The sequence below is a fragment of the Triturus cristatus genome, chromosome 1_2, assembly GCF_964204655.1.
Source record: "Triturus cristatus chromosome 1_2, aTriCri1.1, whole genome shotgun sequence".
In the NCBI taxonomy this organism is placed as follows: Eukaryota; Metazoa; Chordata; class Amphibia; order Caudata; family Salamandridae; genus Triturus; species Triturus cristatus.
Genome location: NC_140580.1, coordinates 84,881,865 through 84,902,382, shown reverse-complemented (window position 1 = coordinate 84,902,382; position 20,518 = coordinate 84,881,865). Strand labels below are relative to the sequence as shown.

The 20,518-nt window shown below is 45.1% G+C and overlaps 1 protein-coding gene across 10 annotated transcripts in view; it reads left to right on the top strand.

The window, feature by feature from the left end:
• The window catches only part of LOC146866846 (scavenger receptor cysteine-rich domain-containing protein DMBT1-like), a 1,139,300-nt gene that overhangs the window by 518,656 nt on the left and 600,126 nt on the right, over positions 1-20,518 (top strand). For all 10 annotated transcript variants that reach the window (XM_085602006.1, XM_085601995.1, XM_085601984.1 and 7 more), the window contains 2 exons: positions 12,338-12,361; positions 12,448-12,483. In XM_085602006.1, the coding sequence (XP_085458132.1) occupies positions 12,338-12,361; positions 12,448-12,483 (60 nt within the window). The remainder of the gene's footprint in view (positions 1-12,337; positions 12,362-12,447; positions 12,484-20,518) is intronic.

Here is a 20,518-nt window from a genome sequence, read left to right as displayed (position 1 = left end):
TCTGCCAACATCTTAAACCACACTTTTGAGCTGCAGCTTCACCATTCTGCAACTACCTATGCTATTGGACCTACACAAATATAAACTAGCAACCCTTCACAAGTCTCTGCAGTAAGTCTCACCATATTCCTAAAAGCATGCATGCATATGTCTGTACCTTTTGGTAGCAGCATCATATATAAAAGTAATATACAGATAAATGTATACCTGTGTTTTATACATCTATCATCTTCAAACGCATAACACATACCATAATACATGTGCAAGTAGAGACATACCTCAGTCACAACACCACCCTCAGCTCAAAACTTCACAGACTACACTACAAATTTCAAACAGCCACTGAAAATTATGTGGTATATATGAAATATACCTTTCCACACATCATACAAATTACTATAATAAATAATATCTCTACAAACATATCTTAAACCTCACTTTTGTGATGCTGTTTTACCATTGTAAAACTACTTATAATGTTACTCCTACCCAAATACAAAGCAGGAACCCTTCACATGTCTTTGCTGACAGTCTCCCCATATTCCTAAAAGCATACATGCATATGACTGTACCATAACACTATCAACACCTTAAAAATTCACAGAACAAACTTCCAATTTCAAACAAACACCAACAATTATGTGGCATATTTCAACTGTACCTCTCAAGAGACTTAATAAAAGAAGCTTAATCACTAATACCTTATATCAACATCTTTTAAGCCACACTATTATGCTGCATCTTCGCCATTCTACTACTACTCAAAGTCTTGAGCCTACCACATAAAAAGCAACAACACCTCGTATACATCATGGACCTTCAAATGTATAAGACATATGAAAATACATATACAAGTAGAGACATACTTCAGACAGAAGTCCATGCACACCTTAAAACTTGACAGACTCCACATCCAATTTGAAAGCAGCACCTAAAAGTATGCAGTATACTACAAATGTACATATGCACACACTAAAACAAACTACCATAATCACCATGCCATCTTCCAATATACACATATTACTATACAAAATCTATTTCAAACAAAATTTAACTACAATAAAACAAACTACAATACATATCTCTACATTTAATAATATATTTCAAACATCACAGCTATTCACTAATTTATCAAGTTTAAAAATAAAGCTAATACATAATACACCTAACAAATACATAACTGACCTTCCAAATTGATTTGTAAAATATGAAATATCAGAAACTCATAAAAGATTTTCTTATGCACACAATCAATGTAATGCACCTTCCTCAACAAGATAAAACTAGTAATGGCAAACTTTCCCTTTGTTTCTCCACACACATAAATTTAAGTAACAAATCACATTGCTTTCTACATAATTTCAAATTGTAAAACACATTTCTATTGGTTACACATATTAACCCTTACTAACTGACTTCTAATAGTGCCCAAACTGGTTATGGAATTGTTTGGAGTCGTGATTCCACAGTGCAAAAACGCAATGGGGCTGCGATTCCACACGGGAGTTCAAAAATATATTGCAAATAAAAATACCACCATTTTTTTAAGAACACACCACTTCAAAAGATAGTACCGACTTGGGAAATCTTAGTTTAATAACATATCACTTATATATGAATTACAATTCCCCATTTTAAAATCACAGATGACATTCAACCTTTCCCAACTTATGCTAGTTTTATGCTCTTGCTTCAACGAAGCAAAGCAGTGTTTGCTATGAGAGTGAGGGAGCCGTGCTCCCACCCTGCCATAGCAAGCAGGAATGTCTGGGGGTGGGCACATTGCAGGATCCAGCCCTGGGGGTGGCAGTTCCCAGGACCATCAAGGGCTCCAGGAGGGGGGCCGCGCGGCCTCCCTCCCAACATTTGCATAGCCTTGGGGAGGTGGTCATCCACAAAACGGACCCCCGTATTTTAATTTATGTTGCCCTAGGGAGGTGGTGCTCCCCGGGCTTGGGGGGGCCCACGAGGCTCGCCACACAAAAAGTAAAAGTGCCCCAGGGAGGTGGTGGTCCTCGGGGCAGCATGGGGGGCAGGAGCCCCCCATGCTATTTCATTATTTTAGCCCCAGGGAGGTGGCGGTCCCCGGGACTGCGGGGGCCCCCACTTCATAAATGCACATTGCCCCCGGGACCTGGCCCACCCAAGGACTTATAGAAAACGAAGCGCTGTAGCCAGCGATTTATTTTTTTAAATTTTCTCGGCCGGATTTGTGCACACAGCTTTTTCTTGACCTGGTGGTCCTTGTGGGACCCCCGGAGCAGGCCTATTTCTACCCTGCCACCTTTTCTTGGTTTTTATCATTTTTTAAACTGTTTTCTTGTGACTCGGTTACCGAGTCACAAGATGGCTGCGAACACATTCTGGTTTGGAGTGTTGGCTGGTTATCAAAATGAAACTCGTGCTCAGGAGTGTTCGCAAATCCTCCTCGGTGCTCAGATATGTATTTTTTTATTTATTTAATTTCTCAGCGACTACTGAACGGATTTAATCATTTTTAAAAAAGCACGCTTTCTGGACCAAGACCTACCCATTTTGCCAAATTTGGTGTAATTCTGTTCAGCAGTTCGGGCTGTAACTTTGTCTAAAGTTCCTATGGAAATTAACATGGGGAAAACGCGTTTTGGGATCCCCTTTTTTCTCGGCCCCCGCTTGACGATTCACCCTGAAACTTTCAGGACAGGAGCTGACCTGAGTGAACCATTAGCCTTGAAAATTTCGCAAAGATTCATAAAACCTTGCCAAAGACATTGGCAAAAGAAAAAACGCTTTTTGAATAGAAATGAGGTCCTAACTATAACTACCTACTGGTGACCGCCAGTAGGTAATATATATATTATATATGGTTTCACCAAAAGTGCTTGCCCTTGAGTGGGCACACAATGATGCTCTGACCCTGAGGTATTGTATGCCTTCTGCAGCTTGCTTTCTTTCAATCCTGCATTACATCCATGCCTTACGCGTTTCAAGGCAACCACACCTCTTAATCATGGGCTACACAGAGGCACAAAGAAACGCTCACCTGTTTCAACATTCTTCTTTTATTTAATTGTGACCACCCTGAGTGGGCGTGGCTTACACTGATGCTCAGTGGCATGCTGGTTATTATAGTCCCACAGGTAAGTCTAGTATTCCTATAGTGGGCTCCATGCTCCTGTGATATTTAAGCTTGTTTCATATCCTTCAGTAGGATGGATTTCTCGAGTTGCGGGCTAATTTGCATAGAACATCGAAGGGCTCAATTTCTTTGTGCTCTTGCACTCTATTCTCTAATGAAGGTCACCATCATGCAGCCAAGGCAGTGCAACTAATAGGAGTGAAGCATGGATCACCTTTAACCTTCTTCTGCTGCAGGATTTCCTTTTGCAATGTGTCACCAGAACAGAAGGCTTGTTGTAATGCGTTGACAGATGTAAATGCAACCTCTTCATAGTCCCTCTTCTTTTTGGCAACAATAATTTGCCTTAAAGTTCAAACATCAGTGATGTTCCAATGAGTATTTCCTATATCTTTCTGGGCTGAGTTGCTTGTCAAGTAACTTACATGTGACATATTTTGAAGATACATTTTGTCTCCAGCATGGGTGGTAGAGAATTGCCACATGGAAGACTAGGGTGGAGACCTTATCTCTTTGGACTGATCTAAACTGGTATCCTGTACAGCTTCCTCTGGATTTTCTCTGTGCTGGTCAGTCTGCCCAGAAGCAGTAGTTAAAGTTGGATAAAAGCTTGCGCTCCCTAAAAAGGAAACAGAGCGTACAAAACACCAAGTGGTCTCTGCTATGGCACTCCTCTAGCAAGTGATTTGTAATACATGTACAAGAACTATTTGACAGTGGAATATAATGGTCACAGAACCCTAATGAAGTCTTTCTAATTGTCTCCAGGGATTCACAAATGCTCCACATTTCTCCCAGGAAATGTCTACGAGTTATAGTATCTCTTTCAGGCACCCAAAAGGGCTTAGTATCTGGAATTTTTGTGAGACTGTTGCAGCACCGTAGAACTGTGTCTATGGGAGTGTCAAGTTTCCGCAAATCTAAAAACACAAAAAAGAGAGCATTCTGATTGGTTAAAAAATCAAGGCTAACAATATGGATCGGTATGCGCAGCTGAAGGGATCCCCCAGTGGCTTGCATAAATCGCCTGAGAGGGCTAAAGAGGTTTCGGGCCCATCGTCAGAATTGACCCTGCAGGACGTTATGGGCACCATTGAGGAGATGAAGACTGCGGTGGGTCAGCGGTTTGATACCCTGGCGCATAAATTGGACGCGGTCCTTGCAGACGGAGGTCCGCCGGCTGCGGCTGGCCAGTGACCAGACGGATCGTCGACTTGAGGACTCTGAAAGCAGGGCTAGACGGAATAACGTTCGTATCATCGGAGTGCCGGAAAGATCGGAGGAATCTGCCGCGGATCTATTTGTGGAGGATCTGGTGATCAATCATCTCGCGCCCAAGGGATTGAGCAAGTTCTTTGCAGTGGAGCAGGCCCATAGGATTCCGGGTGGTGCGCCCAAAGTGGGTGCTCCCCCGAGGCCTATAATTGCCCGACTTTTCAACTTTCGAGATAGAGATGCTACCCTTCAGGCGTCGAGGGTGGCAGGGCCGCTGAAGTTTGAGAACTCCAATGTCAGTTTCTATCCGGACTTCACGCAAGCGGTCCAGAAACAGCGGCTGGGATTTTTGGGTGTGTAACGGCGCTTGAGAGACATGGAGTTGAAATACGCGATGTTGTTCCCGGCGAGGTTGCGGGTTGAGTTCCAGGGTCGTTCCCACTTTTTTGACCGGCCGGAGGCAGTTGGAGACTGGTTGGATGCTCTGCCGCGGGGACAGGACCGAGACAGTCGGACGGCGGATAACGAACGGGATGTGGTGGAGCGGGACTAGAACTTGGTTCCTGGCGATTGACTAGACTGGCGAGGTTTTGTACCTTGGCTCAATTGTACTTTAATCTGGTACATCATGCCCTTCAAGTGCCTGGGGGTTGTGGGGAGCTTATTGGGGTCCTTTCCTCCTTCTGGGGTTCTTTTTGTGGTATAGGTTAGGGCGACAGGCACACTGCAAGTTGGGGGGGGCTGTTTGGGCTCAAGCAGGGGTGCAGGGAGGGGGGGGTTGTTGTTCTGGGATTGTGGGGGAGGGGGGTTGTTGGGGATGGTTGTTTTCTTGTTTTGCAAGGCAATGTGAAGTTTTCTGCTGAACTCTCTGGGTTGTGCTCTCCAGGATGTGGGTATCATGTGCGGGAGTGGGATGGGGGGTAGGGGATTGAGAATCCTTTCGTGGAATGTGAACGGTCTGGGGGACAGGATCAAGCGCGGGGTGGTGTTGCAGTTCTTGAAACGAGCCTCGCCCGACATTGTTTTCCTGCAGGAGACACATTTGATTGGGAACTCCTTCCAGGCCCTAAATAGGAGGGGCTATCGCCTTGCAGCTCACTCTGGTTTTACTTCTGGCTCTAGGGGAGTGGGCATTCTGGTTAGGGCCTCTCTCCCATTGGAAGTGGACGAGGTGCTTCACGATGATAGGGGGCGATATGTGGTGCTGGTGGGGAGATGGGAGGGCAGGACTGTGTCGCTCGTGGCTGTGTATGTACCTCCGGGGTTACAAACGGCTACGTTTGCTGATTTGGGGCGTTTGGTCCTGGGACTCCCTGGGGGGGTTTTGGTGTTGGGTGGTGATTTTAATGCCGTTGTCTCCGGATTGGAGGACCGCCACCCTCCCAGGGATCTCCCTAGGGCTCAGGCCTGGTTGGGTGGTTTTTTGGACACTTTGGGAATGGTAGATTGCTGGAGATTGATGCATCCGGGACAGGCGCAATACACCTTTCACTCGGGGGCCCATGGGAGTCTCTCGAGACTTGACTATATGCTTATGCCGGCGACCCAAGCTGGAATGATTGGGGAGGTGCGTCATTTAGCCCGAGGTATCTCTGACCATTCCCCTCTGTGGTTGCAGCTGAGGGTAGTCTCTGGGGCAGAGGGGAGAGTGGCACCCATTAACACCTGGTATCTTCGTAACCCTAAGATCCGCGCGGAGTTGGTCAAGTCCACTGATCACTACTTTACTGATAACGTGGGGTCGGTGTCGTCGGCCGTCTCCTTATGGGAGGCTTATAAGGTAGTGGTCAGGGGGCAGGCCTTGTCCCTTATCTCCCATACTAAGAAGTGCGAGAGAGCGGAGGTGGTCCGCCTGGAAGCGGAAATAGCTGTAATGGAGGAGGACTTGGAGAGTGGGGTTACTGAGGAGAAATTGCATGTTCTCAGCCTCAAACAGTCAGATTACAGAGCGTTAGTTACGGACACGGCTAAAGAGATGAGTAGAGAGCAGCAAGGGCGGTTGTATGATGTGGGGGATAAGGCCGGAAAACTGATCGCTTGGTTGGATAGGAAGGAGAGAGCTAGCAGGGTGGTGCCCGTTGTGGAGAGGAGTGATGGAGTGCGTGTGACTGACCCGGTTAAGATCGTTGACTGCTTCGCAGCTCATTTCCGCGGAGTATACTCTCCGGTCTCGTTGCGATCGGAGGAGGATTCCCATAGCCTGCTTAGAGACATCACATTGCCAACCCTATCGGAGGCAGACGCGGTGTTGATGGAGGCGAAGTTGTCGTCAGATGAGATCGCTTTGGCCACTCGTTCGATTGCTTCGGGTAAAGCGGTGGGTCCCAATGGTCTTCCCATCGAACTCTACAAGTTGCGTCCCGATAAGATAGCACCATATCTTCGAGACATGTTTTTGGCGGCCCGTGCGGCGGGCTTCCTCCCCCCTGACCAACGCCTCGCCAGCATAGTTGTGATACACAAAGAGGGGAAGCCGCGAGATCGCTGCGCCTCCTATAGGCCCATTTCTCTGTTGAACGCAGAACCCAAAATTCTGGCTAAAGTGTTGGCTAACCGACTGGTTCGGGTCGTGGGCGACTTGATTCATCAGGATCAGTCTGGTTTTATACCCCATCGGAATACCGCTCTAAATCTGAGGCGGTTACACGGCGTGCTTGCTAGAGCGGAATTCATACGTGAGCCGGCCATCTTGGCATCTTTGGATGCTACTATGGCATTCGACACTTTGGAGTGGCCATATATTTGGGCCGTGTTGTCGAAATTCGGGTTCGGCCCGGAGTTTATTGGTTGGGTAAAATTACTATACGCTGACCCACTGGCTCAGGTGGTAGTGAATGGTAGGGTGTCGGCTCCCTTCGCACTGGGGAGAGGTACGCGGCAGGGGTGTCCGCTATCACCCCTTCTCTTTGCACTTTCTTTGGAGCCTCTCGCCGCCTGGTTGCGTTGGGAGCCGTCGTTGCGAGGCATTAGATGGACGCCGGAATTCGAAGACCGTGTCTCCCTTTACGCGGATGATATCCTTCTGTATCTCACGTCTCCCCGGCAGTCGCTAATTGTATTGGTGGACGTGCTGAATTCTTTTGGCCGCAACTCTGGCCTGGTCATCAACTGGGCCAAGTCGTGCGTCTACGCCCTCTCGGGGGATGCCCCCCTGCTGCCGCGGGGTTGCCCAGCTCAGATTGTTACCCTGGGGTTTAAATATTTGGGAATCTTTATCTCACTGGACCCCGCGGTTCGCTATGAGCGAAACCTTCTACCTCCCCTCCAGCGATTGAAGGCCGACGTAGCAAGATGGCGACGACTTCCGCTCTCGCCGCTCGGACGGGCGGCATTGTTTAAAATGATGTCGCTGCCTCGTTTCTTGTATGCCTTGCAAAATACTCTTGATGTCGTGCCGGCCCGTTACTTCCGGGAGGTGGAGGGTCTTCAGCGCCAACTGTTTTGGGACGGGCGGCCGCGGATTGCTCTCGCCAAGTTGACGCTCCCTTGGTATGATGGGGGGGTCGCCCTCCCCGATATTAAACGATACTATTGGGCGTCTCAGTTGGCGGCGGTGAACCACGGGATATATGGTCCTGCCTTAAACCCGGCCTTTGAGATGGATAAACTCCTGCTTCCGGGTGGAGACTATAATAGGGCGCTGTACTCGGTGACCCAGGACACGCGGTTGACGGGACCTACGCGGGTGGCGGTGCACGTGTGGCACGCGGCAAATGCTGCGATGGGGTGGAGGGATCGCTTGACTCGGGCGACGCCGTTGTATGCTTCTGGGCGGTTGGGCTGTTTGTGGAGATCGAAAGGCTTTGAGAAATGGGATATGATTGGTATATGTAAGGTGGGTGATCTGTGGGTGAAGGGAGCTTTCAAAACGTTCGAAATGCTTAAAATTGAATATAAATTAAACGATAGAGAGTACTTCCGGTATGCTCAAGTCTACCATGCACTTTGTTCAGTATTTCCGGATGCTACTGCTATCTCCGAGTATTCCCCACTGGAGGATAGAGTGTTGGATGGCTATGTGCCCGACAGCACTTTTTCCCTGATTTATAAGAAACTCATTAACGATCGTGCGGACTTGCTGCTCCGTTTGAGGGAGGCGTGGACGGGCGATGGCTTGGAATTGGATGATGAGGACTGGGTATCGGCGGTGGCCTCCCCAAAAGAGGTGGCGATCCCGGCCCGCCTACGGTTTGTACAGCTGAAGATCCTCCATAGAGTGTATGTCACAGGGCCCGGTTTGCTGCGTATGGGTTATTCGATGGATGGATTGTGTAAGCATGGATGTGGCCTGCCGGGCACGTTTCTTCATATCTTGTGGGAATGTTCGGAGGTTGTGCGATTCTGGAACGGTATCCACACCGTAATGGAGGGGGTCATGCATGTGGCCCTGTTGCCAGAGGCTAGGAGGTGTTTGTTGAATGTCTGGGAACCGAATGATTGTAATGCGGCACAGACGCAGTGGGTGACCTTGGGGTACATGGTGGCTAAGCGTAACATAGCACAGCTATGGGGCTCCCCGAGGCCGCCCACGATTGATGTATGGAAGGAGAATATGGACTGGTGTATGTTTAGGGAAAAGACGGCGTATGTGGCGAGAGGTAAGCCAGGGAAATGGACTAGGGTATGGGGTCCGTGGAATCTATATCGGGGACGTATCTGCACCCCGCCTCTGCCATTAGAGGTCGATATTGCTCTGACCCCCTAGCCGCGCGTTCCGCGGGAGGGCTTGAGGTGTGCTCCATGCTTTGTTTTCCCATTGCCCCCCTCTACAGCTTCCGGACAGGAACTGCTTTGTACACTATATGTTATTCCCCGTCCCGGGAAGAGCACGCTGCTACTTCGGACTCTCATTGCCTTGAGTGTGTTTTATATTTAATACAAAATGAAACTGTTGTTTTCAATTGCTCCTGGCCTATGGCCACGGCCTGTTATATGTGCTTACGAACTGCCGGGCGCCTTGCCTATGGTTAGACGGATTGTGTGGCGTTACATTGCGGGCCCTCGGGCTCTATAGCGGCCGGCCCTGGTGGTTGTAGGCCCTTGTTTGTATTTTATTTTGTGCTAACGGTTTCGAATAAAAATCAAGGCTATCTGAAAAGGCCTCCAGCCTGTGGAAACAATGATGCCAAAGAAAAAGAGAAATGAGCCTCCTGATTGGTTAAACAATCCACTCTATGTGCAAAATAACCCCATAGCCTCCAGAGAAAAGGAACCAATCCTTTGAAGGACATCATTTTGCCCTGGTCTTTTCAAAGAGACAGCCACACGGGTTGATCTCCTCAACGTCATGGCATTGCATCCACTGGAGCAAGCCAGACAGAAGCCATGGCACAAGAAGGGCAATCTTCTGCTCAGCAGGATGATGGTTTTGTGATGGTGCTTTCTACATCAAGGGCTCTTGCTGCTCATCAAACACAAAGTGAGAGTTTTGGTGTGGATGTTTTCACACACCCAATTTGTGATAAGAAGAGTAATAATGCATGTAGAATCGCATGCACTCTGTGACCATGAGATACAGTGTAGGCTTCCAGTCGTGTATTTGTTCCCGGACAAGTGAAGGAGAGAAAACACGTGGGATTGCATCTGAAGAAGTGCTCCAGGGTGGATATGCACGCATAGTGGAGGAATGAGGAGGAATAAGATGAGACTCTGCCACAATATGTACAATAGGAAGCCAAAGAGGACAATGATTGGTGCCCCGGTTTAAATGATGTTCTGTAACTGGTGTAATAAAATCATCTGTTTGGAAGAGATAAACAAATAAGGGATTTCCTTAGCAATAAAGGTCCGTAAAAAATGTCAGAAAGATTTTTAAGAAAAAAAAGGACAAAATTAAGAAGCATAAAAAAGCACCCAAAAATGTAGAAAAAGATCATTTTTGGGTTGTGTGCATGAACTGGCTGTAGGCTGGGTCCTGCAACCCAACAAGCTGCAAAGGCTGAGGCAAGGCTGAAGATATTATGCCGCAACAAGTTGCCCACCCATGTTGCTTGGGTTCTAGGCCTTGCTACTCCATGGCTCTATACCCACCCCTCTGTGCACAGCTTAATTCCAAGTGCCGTGTAGTTCCTATAAATCTATGTAGGATCTGCATGTTTAGACAACATAAACTGTAGGAGTGGTATCCAGACTGATTCCAGATACCCCCAACGGATATGTTTGCCTGTATACCAGCTAGCTCACTGTGCCACTATCAACCCATCTTACCAGGGAGAGAATAGTTTCTGGCAACTATAGAACATGACAACCCTGACACCTAAGGGATTGTGAAACAGTACAGTACATTTCGCTCAGTCACTCATGCTCATTTTGTCTCAGGGAGAGTTACGGAATAAACGATGGGGACATTTTTAATAAGCATTTATTGAACCAGTGTCATTCTAGTGTAAAATATCTGTGCTGCAACACCCGAAGACAGAAATAGATATTAACTATTATAAGCTGAAACAGAGGAAATGGGTGGTAGATTTCTACCATAGTGTCAAAACAATAGATATATCTTGGAATAGATACATGACAGGAACAATACATACTCCTGAGGCTAGTTTTCGGAGAAAACCACCCAACATTTAGGCGGCACCTAGCTAGGTAAAAGATCAGCACAAACCTGTTATGTTGTACAAAGGTACGATAAATGTAGGTGAAAGGTTAGGTAACTAACCAAGCCTATATTAGGGTACATTACAAATCATAACACAAGCGTAGCAGGGCTTGGACACCCGAGGGCAGTGGAGTGTGGGACCTGGACAGAGGCCAGGCCCTGTGGCCTACCCCCACTTTGCATGCCTCAAGGTCATGCACAGCAAATGTTAGATGTCTTTGAAGTTGTGGCAAAGTGCCTGGCCAACAGCCATTTGGGAACAGGGTCTGAGCTGACAACCTCCATTAACAGTGTAATGGCCATGTGGGAACAGGGTACTGTGTTATGCCATAGGGCAGATTCTGCAGGTAATACCTACTTCACATAGCTAAAGGTCATTTACTGGTGGGGTAATCTGCCAACTACAGGTTGTGTGTAGGGCCTGAAACAATTTTTCTAGTATGCACAGTGATGATTAACAGTAGAGTTTTGGGTCTTCTACTCGGCCCTCTTCCAAGATTCTTTGAAAATCAGGCCAGTTCACACATTCAGTTCAATCTTCATTACAGTATCTGAAACTGCACAACTCTAACATTTGATAAACCTATACACAGCTCTCATGTGACTGTTCTAGCAGGTTAAAGCAAGATGTTACAATCTTATGATTGTTAGGATCTCAGGGCCTTCCACAATAGAAACCTCTTTCTGCGTCCTTCAAACTGAAATTATCTGTATCTAGATGAGGTACTGCAGCAAGTCTGTACATTGCAGGCATCTTCTGAATTAGTTCTTCTTCAAAAAATATGATGATTATCACAAAGAAAAGAAAACATTTCTTCACATGGGAAAGAAAGACAACAAAACATTATATTCATTAGTTAGAACTCCAGCTTCACCTAGAAAAGAAATATTCATATGTCACACAGCAAGATGGGAAAAAAGCAGTAGCCTTTTAACAATGCAGGCCTACATTAGCTCTGGTCAATTTAAATGTAATTAAGCATACATTTTCTGCTACAAAATGAATTACTGATGAGGTTACTCCCTCACGTCTGTGAAATCTTCAGCCCAGCAAAGCTTGGCTCAGGCCGTCAGGTGCCTGTGCATGCAGCACGTGTAAAGTCCCGGGCTGCCTGACCCTGATATGACAAGTGTCTTACATGCTGACCTTTGCTCAGCCTCACAGATGCTCATCATGCTTTGCAAAATTGAGAAATGGCAGAGCCCCGCCGTTCATAATGGTGGGCCCCCCAAGCATATTGATATCACTAACCATACTTAATTACACACTGTATTCACAAACAGATGCAAGAATGGAACTGTGCCCCTAGAGGAGAAAGATTCAAATTACATCATCCAATTTATCTTGAGCCTCTATGGTTCAGTCACCTTGTGTGCTAATTCTAAATTTTCTCTTCTTGCAGATGCCATCCCAGCATCAACAACAGGTAACAGTTACAAATCATTCACTGCTGTGTGGCATGCATGATCAACCTTGAGTATTTACGGATAGTTATTTTCTTTTCTTTCCCAGCTAAATCCAATGCTTCTGGAAGTACGTATGCCCCAGGTAGGTCATTTGGTGTTAGCATTAATATTTCCACCACAGAAATGTGCTTAAAAGATTTCAATGTTTTGGTTTGTCTCAACCAAGTGAAACCATATCTCGAGGTCTGCAATTTCAATGGTGAGTTCAGAGCAGCAAAACCTGCATTAATATATGTTCAGAAACAAAATCATCATTCCACCTTTTTCCTTTTTCGCATTGGTAGCTCGACAATATGTGGGAAGTCAGGTTTTCTATAATCTGTAAATTATTTTTAGATATATTAGTAGTATAATGTTGACCAGTAACCTCCCAACTCTTGAATATCATGCTCCACTGCTAGCCAAATGGAAGTGAATTCGGTAAAATAAGTTTCCCGAAGCAACCCTCCTCTGGTGTTTAAAATTTTAGTCTCATCTGAAATGAGCATAGGCCTTAATTAATTGTATTTATTTTAAAAAAATCATGCTCTTTTTCCTACTCACTAAATCACAAAGTCCATTATTTTTTGGAAACAGTTGTCCAGTATGGGTACTTTCATCAGGTTCAGAATTTTTAAAACTGCACGCTGCCTGTGTGATTCCAACAAATCACTTAGATTGGAGCTTTAACTGCCAATTTACTTAAATAAAAGGCATGAAATAATCATGATGCACAATACATGATTCTCGTGTCTTCAAAATTCAAAGATGCCCATGATTGATTCTGCTGAAGGCTTTGCATGCAGTATTGAAAGAACTTCTAACCAGTCCATGAGTGTTTTTCCAAAAGAAAAGGCTTACATTGAATGAAAAAGATGATCATTACTATCCTGCCAGAATTTGGGGACACTTCAGTCAATAGCATGCCATTGCACAGACTCCCAATCAGGCTGCACTACATATATAATCCATATATTTGTAGTAAACCCCAACTAAGTAAACTTTCAGCAACCAAGCAAAAGGAGTCCATACCTCTCCACCGATCACAATGCGAATTATGTTGTAAAAAATGTTCTACTCTTTCCTGTCAGGCCTCAGAATCTCATTGATGTCCGCACTTAACTGCTTTGAACTAGTTTCCGATTGGGTGATGGAAAAGGAAGGCATTAGTACTGAGTGGTCACCTCAAAATCTTTTGCCTTCACCCTTCCTGTTTTTCTGAATTTGTTTTTGTTGGCTAAGCAGTGCTAAAGTGCTTGTGCTCTCTCCCCAAAACATGTTAAAGGTGGCATACACCTGCTTGCCACATTTACTTTGCTTATGATAAGTCCCTACTATATGGTACTACATAAACCCAGGCTCTGCAAATGAAATAGGGGTTGGCGGAACTACGCTATCTTTCCATGTGTTCAAGGAACTTCGCTCTCTAATTTGTGGACCTTAAAAAATGAATAGTGTCTCTGAAATATTAGATGGATCTGAGGTAGGTTGTACGGTTTGGGGCCTCCAATAGTAGCTGAATCCATGGATGACTGTGACAAGTGAAAGGACTACCCTTGGCCATAGTCTTTTGAAGATGGTGCTTTCAGTATGATCCATACCCAAGGTGTTTCAGATGGCAGGCCAGACAAACCTCAGTGAATGAGTTTGCAATGGATCAGAGGAGATAGGGTTGAAGCAGGAGGGGACCCTTCTACCAAGAGTATGATATTGAAATGGGCCATAAACAGTGAGGCTACAATAGCAGAAGGTGTGTCTGTGTCCTGCTCCTCCAGGAATAGTCATCGAGGCGGAGTCTGAATGTTTCTGGCCTCTTTACCCGGGTTGCTAGCCAGTCTCACTGATCATGGGTCACTAGTGATTAGTGAAAGGCCCTACACTGAGAATTTCACCTCTTGGGGACATTCCTCTGGCAATCCTAACTGCTCCACATGGTATTTCTACCCAGTCTATGCAAACGCAGCATCTCTCTTCAGTGCACCAACACATGAATGATGAGAACCCATTGAAAAGTCCTAATATACCCTTCTTTTTCCAGTGATGACTATTGGCAGCAACTACCATTCCCAGGAAAAGGCAATATTTACAGTCCAATAGGAGTGTAAGCACCACCCATGAAGATCTCTTTGCCTTTCTAAAGTATGACACTCAGGCCAGCAATTGCTTGCAGGTTGATGTAATCCTTCACTGCCTGGAAGAATTCTCTGTGAGATCACTTGACCACCAGATACCAGTGTCCAATACAGAGCAAGAAAGTAGTCCTGTTTTGCGGTCTATGCACAGCTTGAGTCCCCTTTTGCCAGACTTTTATCCCATCCAGTGCCTGTCCTGCATCAGGTCATCTTCTAGTTCTTATGGATTAGGTCCAGCCTGGTAATGGCATGTATGGATCCCATCTCTAGCCTAGTCCGCTGACTCATCTGCACCTCTCAGAGCTACTGTGACTCAGGGAAGAAATCAAGAGTTCACGGTGCTATGTACAGCTCCCGTCTTGCTAGTCTGCCAGAAGCTGGAGGCATATTTATTGCCCAGTCCTGAGAGAGAGGTACTGTCCTTAGATACCATAAGTAAGACATTTCCCTTAAGGGCTTTCACAGTCCCTCCCATGAGGAGCCATTCTTAGTTGTGTCTGATCTTGCACCAGAATCCTTTAAAGCCAGCACTCATCAATATGATGGTGTTTCTGGACCTAATGCTGGTGATGAGAAGTGAAATTGTGAAAATGGGCCCTTTAACTGACTGCTTTAATTGATCCTGTGGGAGTCCTAATGGCTGTGGCTCTCAAAAAACCTAAGGACATCTGCATATGCATTTCAATCTGGAAATTCCACGTGTTGTTTAATGTTGAATGGGTTTTGTGAAAGAGTTAGGGGTGTTTTGTAGGGAAGATATATATAGAGTGGGCATCACTCTATGGCCACAATCATCTCAACAGCATATGTAGAAGGAACATGTATGCTCCTCTTTTGCCATACCTTCTTTCTTTCAATAATTAAGGAAAGGAAAAAGAAGTTAAAAATGAGAGTGGTAAATGACCCATCAGCCCCAGTATACACCTTCTATTACTGCTTTCCTTTGAGGAACAAGCCAACAATTGTTTTCTATTGTGGTGATTCAGTTACAAGGATTCTGGGATGTGCAGTTCAGTAGTACCTAACAATGCACAGCACATGCACTAAAAGCACAGTGGCGGCTTGTAATTATAAACAATAGTGAGGAGTGCCCAGGCAGGCACACATGCACACACCCATACTATCACAGGTACACACACATACTCATAGCCAGCATTTACAAGCACACACCCATCCACACACACGCAAATACACATACATTCAAATTCAAATAATCTTTATTCGGATATTAAAATAGCCATAAAAGATACAACTTATATTCGGGCCTTCTTCCGTTAAAAAGTTTTTAACACAATATACATATTACACATTAAAACAATGATAATAAAAAAGCCCAACAATGTGAGCGTTAAAAACCAGGACAATTCTGTACAATAAACTATTCATTTGCCATAAAAGGTTTCCCCCGTCACAGGGCAAGAGAGATCATGGGAATTAACACAACATAGTTAATCTTCTCCTCTTGTCTTTCTTAATTTAACTGCCAGTCGTAAGAAATGTACTGTGCTGAATAAGGTAAAAGGGTCAGAAGCGAGTTTAAGAAATAAAAGTGCCACTTTGGCCTGTCTTATATTGGAACGTCTTAAAATTGTTTTTAAAAACAGAGACCTTGGGTAGGCATAGAAAGGGCAAATTAGGACAAAATGAAGGGTGTCTTGCGGAGATCTAAGATCGCAGCCGCAACATCCTTTTAGGCTTACATCATGTACAAAACCCGCTGGGACTGACAGGATATGATGCAGGAGATTTAGTCTAAACCTAGACATTAAAAATCTATCCTGCCTGTTATACATGTTGGAAAGATAAAATTCCATACCCGGGGTTGCTTTAGTAAGCTGATGTGCCCTTACAGTAATTTTCCACCCTTCTCTGTCCTGTCTAACCCTAGCTAAATGCTGCATAAAATCTGTCTTTATGACGCCCTTGTCACTGCTAACCAATGTACGTGGCTCATTAAAAAAGTTTTCGTGACCCAAAATAGTCAAGACGTCCCTTACATATTTAAGCCATGTTATTTGGTACCCCTTATCCCCTCTCATACAATCCTCTAGAATTGGTCTACTTAGGCTTGCCTCCGGGTTTGTCCAAATTTGTATCCAACACATGATTGGTTTGAGGCCAGCCTTATCACTAAGATAAGCAATACCCAACTCCTCATGAGCGATGATGGAGGGTATACATTTTGGCACTTGCAAAAGCCTTTTTAAAAACTTATCTTCTTCCACTTGAATTTCTCTCACATCTGTAAGACCCCATACCTCACTCCCATACAAGGTCTTAGCACAGCATACCGAACTATATAATTGTACTATTTCATTCGGTGACCAACGGCCTAGTCTGGTCGCGTAATTCATGATCGAACCCACAGCGCTAGGATGTTGGCTACATTTATGCCTTACTAGTGGCTTGAAATTAAGATCTTTATTGAAGACAATCCCCAGATAATTAAAAGAAATTACTTTTTCTAGTTTGTGGGCGCCTATTGTAAAATTACAGTTCTTAGATGATGTTTTGCCCACTTCCATAATATATGATTTCGAGAGATTGGGCACTAAATCTAGATCCGCCATAAATCTGACAAAACCGCTAATGAGGGCCTGTAAACTCCTTCCTGTACGCGCCAGGAGGACCGCGTCGTCTGCATATAGGAGGACTGGTATACTTCTCCTCCCAATGCAGGGGCAATCTACCTCCAATAGTCCCAGCGCCTTATCTAGCCCATTTATATAAAGCGTGAACAGAAAGGGCGCTAGGATACAGCCTTGCCGGACCCCACCCCGGCACCGGAAATCTTCTGTGAGGTCACCATCATCAGTGAATCTTACCCGTGCCGTTGTATTGCAATGTAGCATTTGCAGGACTTGAATCAGTCCTGGGTCGACACCCATAGTTCCCAGGATTTCCCACAAATTTGTTCTATTGACACAGTCAAAAGCTGCTGAGAGGTCCATAAATGCCATATACACGGTGCCTTCCCTAGCTAGAGTGTATTTGGCAGCCAAATGATAAAGATTAAGGCACTGGTCTGTGGTCGAGTGCCCATTTCGGAACCCGTACTGGACATCAGTAATTATATTATGTTCCTCGGCCCAGTCCAATAAACGATTTAAAATGACTCTCCCCATGACTTTCGCCGTAACATCTATAAGGGATATTGGGCGATAACATTGTGGGTCATTTCTATTTCCCTTTTTATAAATTGGAACAATAGCGGCCGTGGACCAAGATCTTGGCATACCCACCTCCCTGGCTGCGTTAAACACCCTGGTCAATATAGGGGCCCAGAGATCTACTTGGCTTTTAAATAAATCAGGGGGAATCCCATCGGGCCCTGGCGCCTTTCTTAGTACCAGGCCATCAATTCCTAACTTTACTTCAGCCACCGTAAAAGGTATCCAGTCACCTACCGAGGGTCCTATATCTTGGATATTCTGCGTCTCTGGAGTGCCCCGGTTATAAAGGCTTGTGAAATGCGCAACCCATGCTTCTGGCAAAATATGAGACGCCACTTGTGGTTTGTTTGGAGCTTGAAAACACGGGTCATTTATTACCCTCCAGAAGCTGTTCAGATCGTGGCGCTCCGCAGCCTCTCTTAGTGACTCCCAGACCTGGCATTGCAGGGAGATTTTCCGCGACTTAATCGCCTTTTTATATCGGCTCCTACAATCAACAATCATACCTCTATCCCTTGGGACTGTATTAAGTGCCTGCTTCAAGTTCCTATGCGCCCTGGAACATTCCTTATCGAACCATCTAGGGCCGAGGTTAACCTGCTTATTAGTTTTATTCCTCAAAAGGCTATCAATATGCTGGGCAGCACCCTCAAACGCTACAATCAGATCGCTCCCCTCTACCGTAATGTCCAGACACCTCCAAGTCTGGCTATTGCTATTTACGAGGAGCTCTCTGTGGAGTGCTACCCCATCAATCTTACTCCATTTAATTCTCCTGCCCTGGTCCCTTGCCTTATATTGTCCCACAGTGTCCCTTTTATCCCCTTTAGTTGGAGAGTCAATAGTACTTATAGTCAGTTCCAACGGGTTATGGTCACTAAAAACGCTAGGAACTATCATAAAATGGCTAACCCTGCCAATTAATACATTAGAGATAAATATATAATCGATGATAGAATCACATCCCTGTCCCTTAAAGGAGGGAGTTATTATTTTAGGTGTCCCACCGTCGATCAAATCCATCGTATGGGTCAAGGCAAACTTGCCCAAAATTGTGCCAAGTGCCATACCCTCTCTAGAGTGCTCTGTGTGCCATCCCTTAATAGAGGGACAAGCGTCCCAGATTCCTCCTTCCCATTTCAAATAGGGGCACTGATGGCTGTTACATGCACCCAAACATTTTTTTTTTAAAGTACTTTCCGGACAGTGACGGCCCGTCAACAGGGTGGAGTGCGGGGAAGCAGAAAGCACCGAAGGAAATAAACTGTTCAAGAAGGGAAGGGAACACTAGAAGACCATACTATCTCCTCTCATTGACCAACTTTGTTAGAGAAACTAGAGTTCCAAATGAGTCACTAATTCTCGAAATTTAAATTTGACTACAGTGAGGCTATCATACCTCCTGCATGAAGATGGCCATGGAAATTCCTGGCCACGGGGGAAAGAATAGGTAAAATGAGTCTCCCATCCCTCAACGCCCCAAAATCTTACTCTGACTGTTTATACATCCAGACCTTGAACACTTTTTCTTTTCTGACCCAGGCACTTTATCCTGTAATTCTCTTAACTAATCCCAAGTGTTTTTTATGCTCCATAGCATATTTAAAACAGGGTCATTGTCAAATCCTCATGGTTCCAATTTATCAAATATACAGGATTCACGATCAAAATTTCTAAGAATTTCAACTGCATTGTGGACATCCCATCCACTCTTGTGTACTGCATATTTTACAACTGATACCTCTCTAGGCGGTTGCAATACTTCTAGAAAGTACATGACATATTTTCCTTTCCTGATTGGAGAACCAGAGGAAGTCAAGAAAATCCTCTGTGACCACAACTGTGCATGCCGTGGACCAAGCAAAACCATATTGACTGTCAATATAAATGGTGACTCTCGGACTATTGGAAACGCAATATGCTCTGGTAAGGGCAATCAGTTCAGCTAACTGTATTGCACAAACAAGAAGCTTCTACAACATCATCTATGGCGTACCAACATATGCTGCTCTCAGAATTCCTCATCCGTCTGTTAAATAACAGCCGTCCATGAACTAGGTAAAATCAGGCTCTTCCAAGGGGACATTTTGAATATCAGGTCTTGGCTTGATGCACAACTCTGTAACATCCACACAGTCGTGCTCCACATCATTATCTGAGTCACTTTCTGGAAGTCACAAAGGAGTAGCTGGGCTTAGAACATTACACCTCCTAAGATATACATTTTTCAGCCGCTAAAATCAAAAGTTTATACTTAGTGAGCCTGCTTTTTGTTGTGTTGAGTTCAAGTGCAGGTCAGTAAGATTTCGACTCAATGTGGAACTATCACAAAAAGCTCATAACTAGCCCTCGTGCTATTGAATACTATCACTCACCAGAGGTACTTTTTAACACATCCAGGAAGCACTACAGTGATTGGATCAAGTGTGGCAGAGAAGTAAGTCCCTTACAAATACGCTTCTCTGTGGATCTGTGTCAACACTGATGGTGTGCATAATTCTCTCATGACAATAAAGGGTAAACTCCTTGTCACAATTAATCATTCATAGTGCTGGTGTGCAACAGAGTTTCTTTATGAGCTCTAGGAAGGCACTCGTGCATCCATTGTCCCAGGATAGTGGATCAGACACATGATTTTGTTTAAGTCATATAAAGGTTTAAACACTAGGGAAAAGTTGGGAATCCACTAACAAAAGTAGCCCACCATTCCGAGGAATATCATGACTTCTTTCTGTGTTGTGGGGGGTTAAGTCTTAGGACTGTAGAGACAGGCTCTTGGGCCACTCAATGTGGTAACCCAATTCAGAACCTTTTTCTGATAGTACTGTAATTT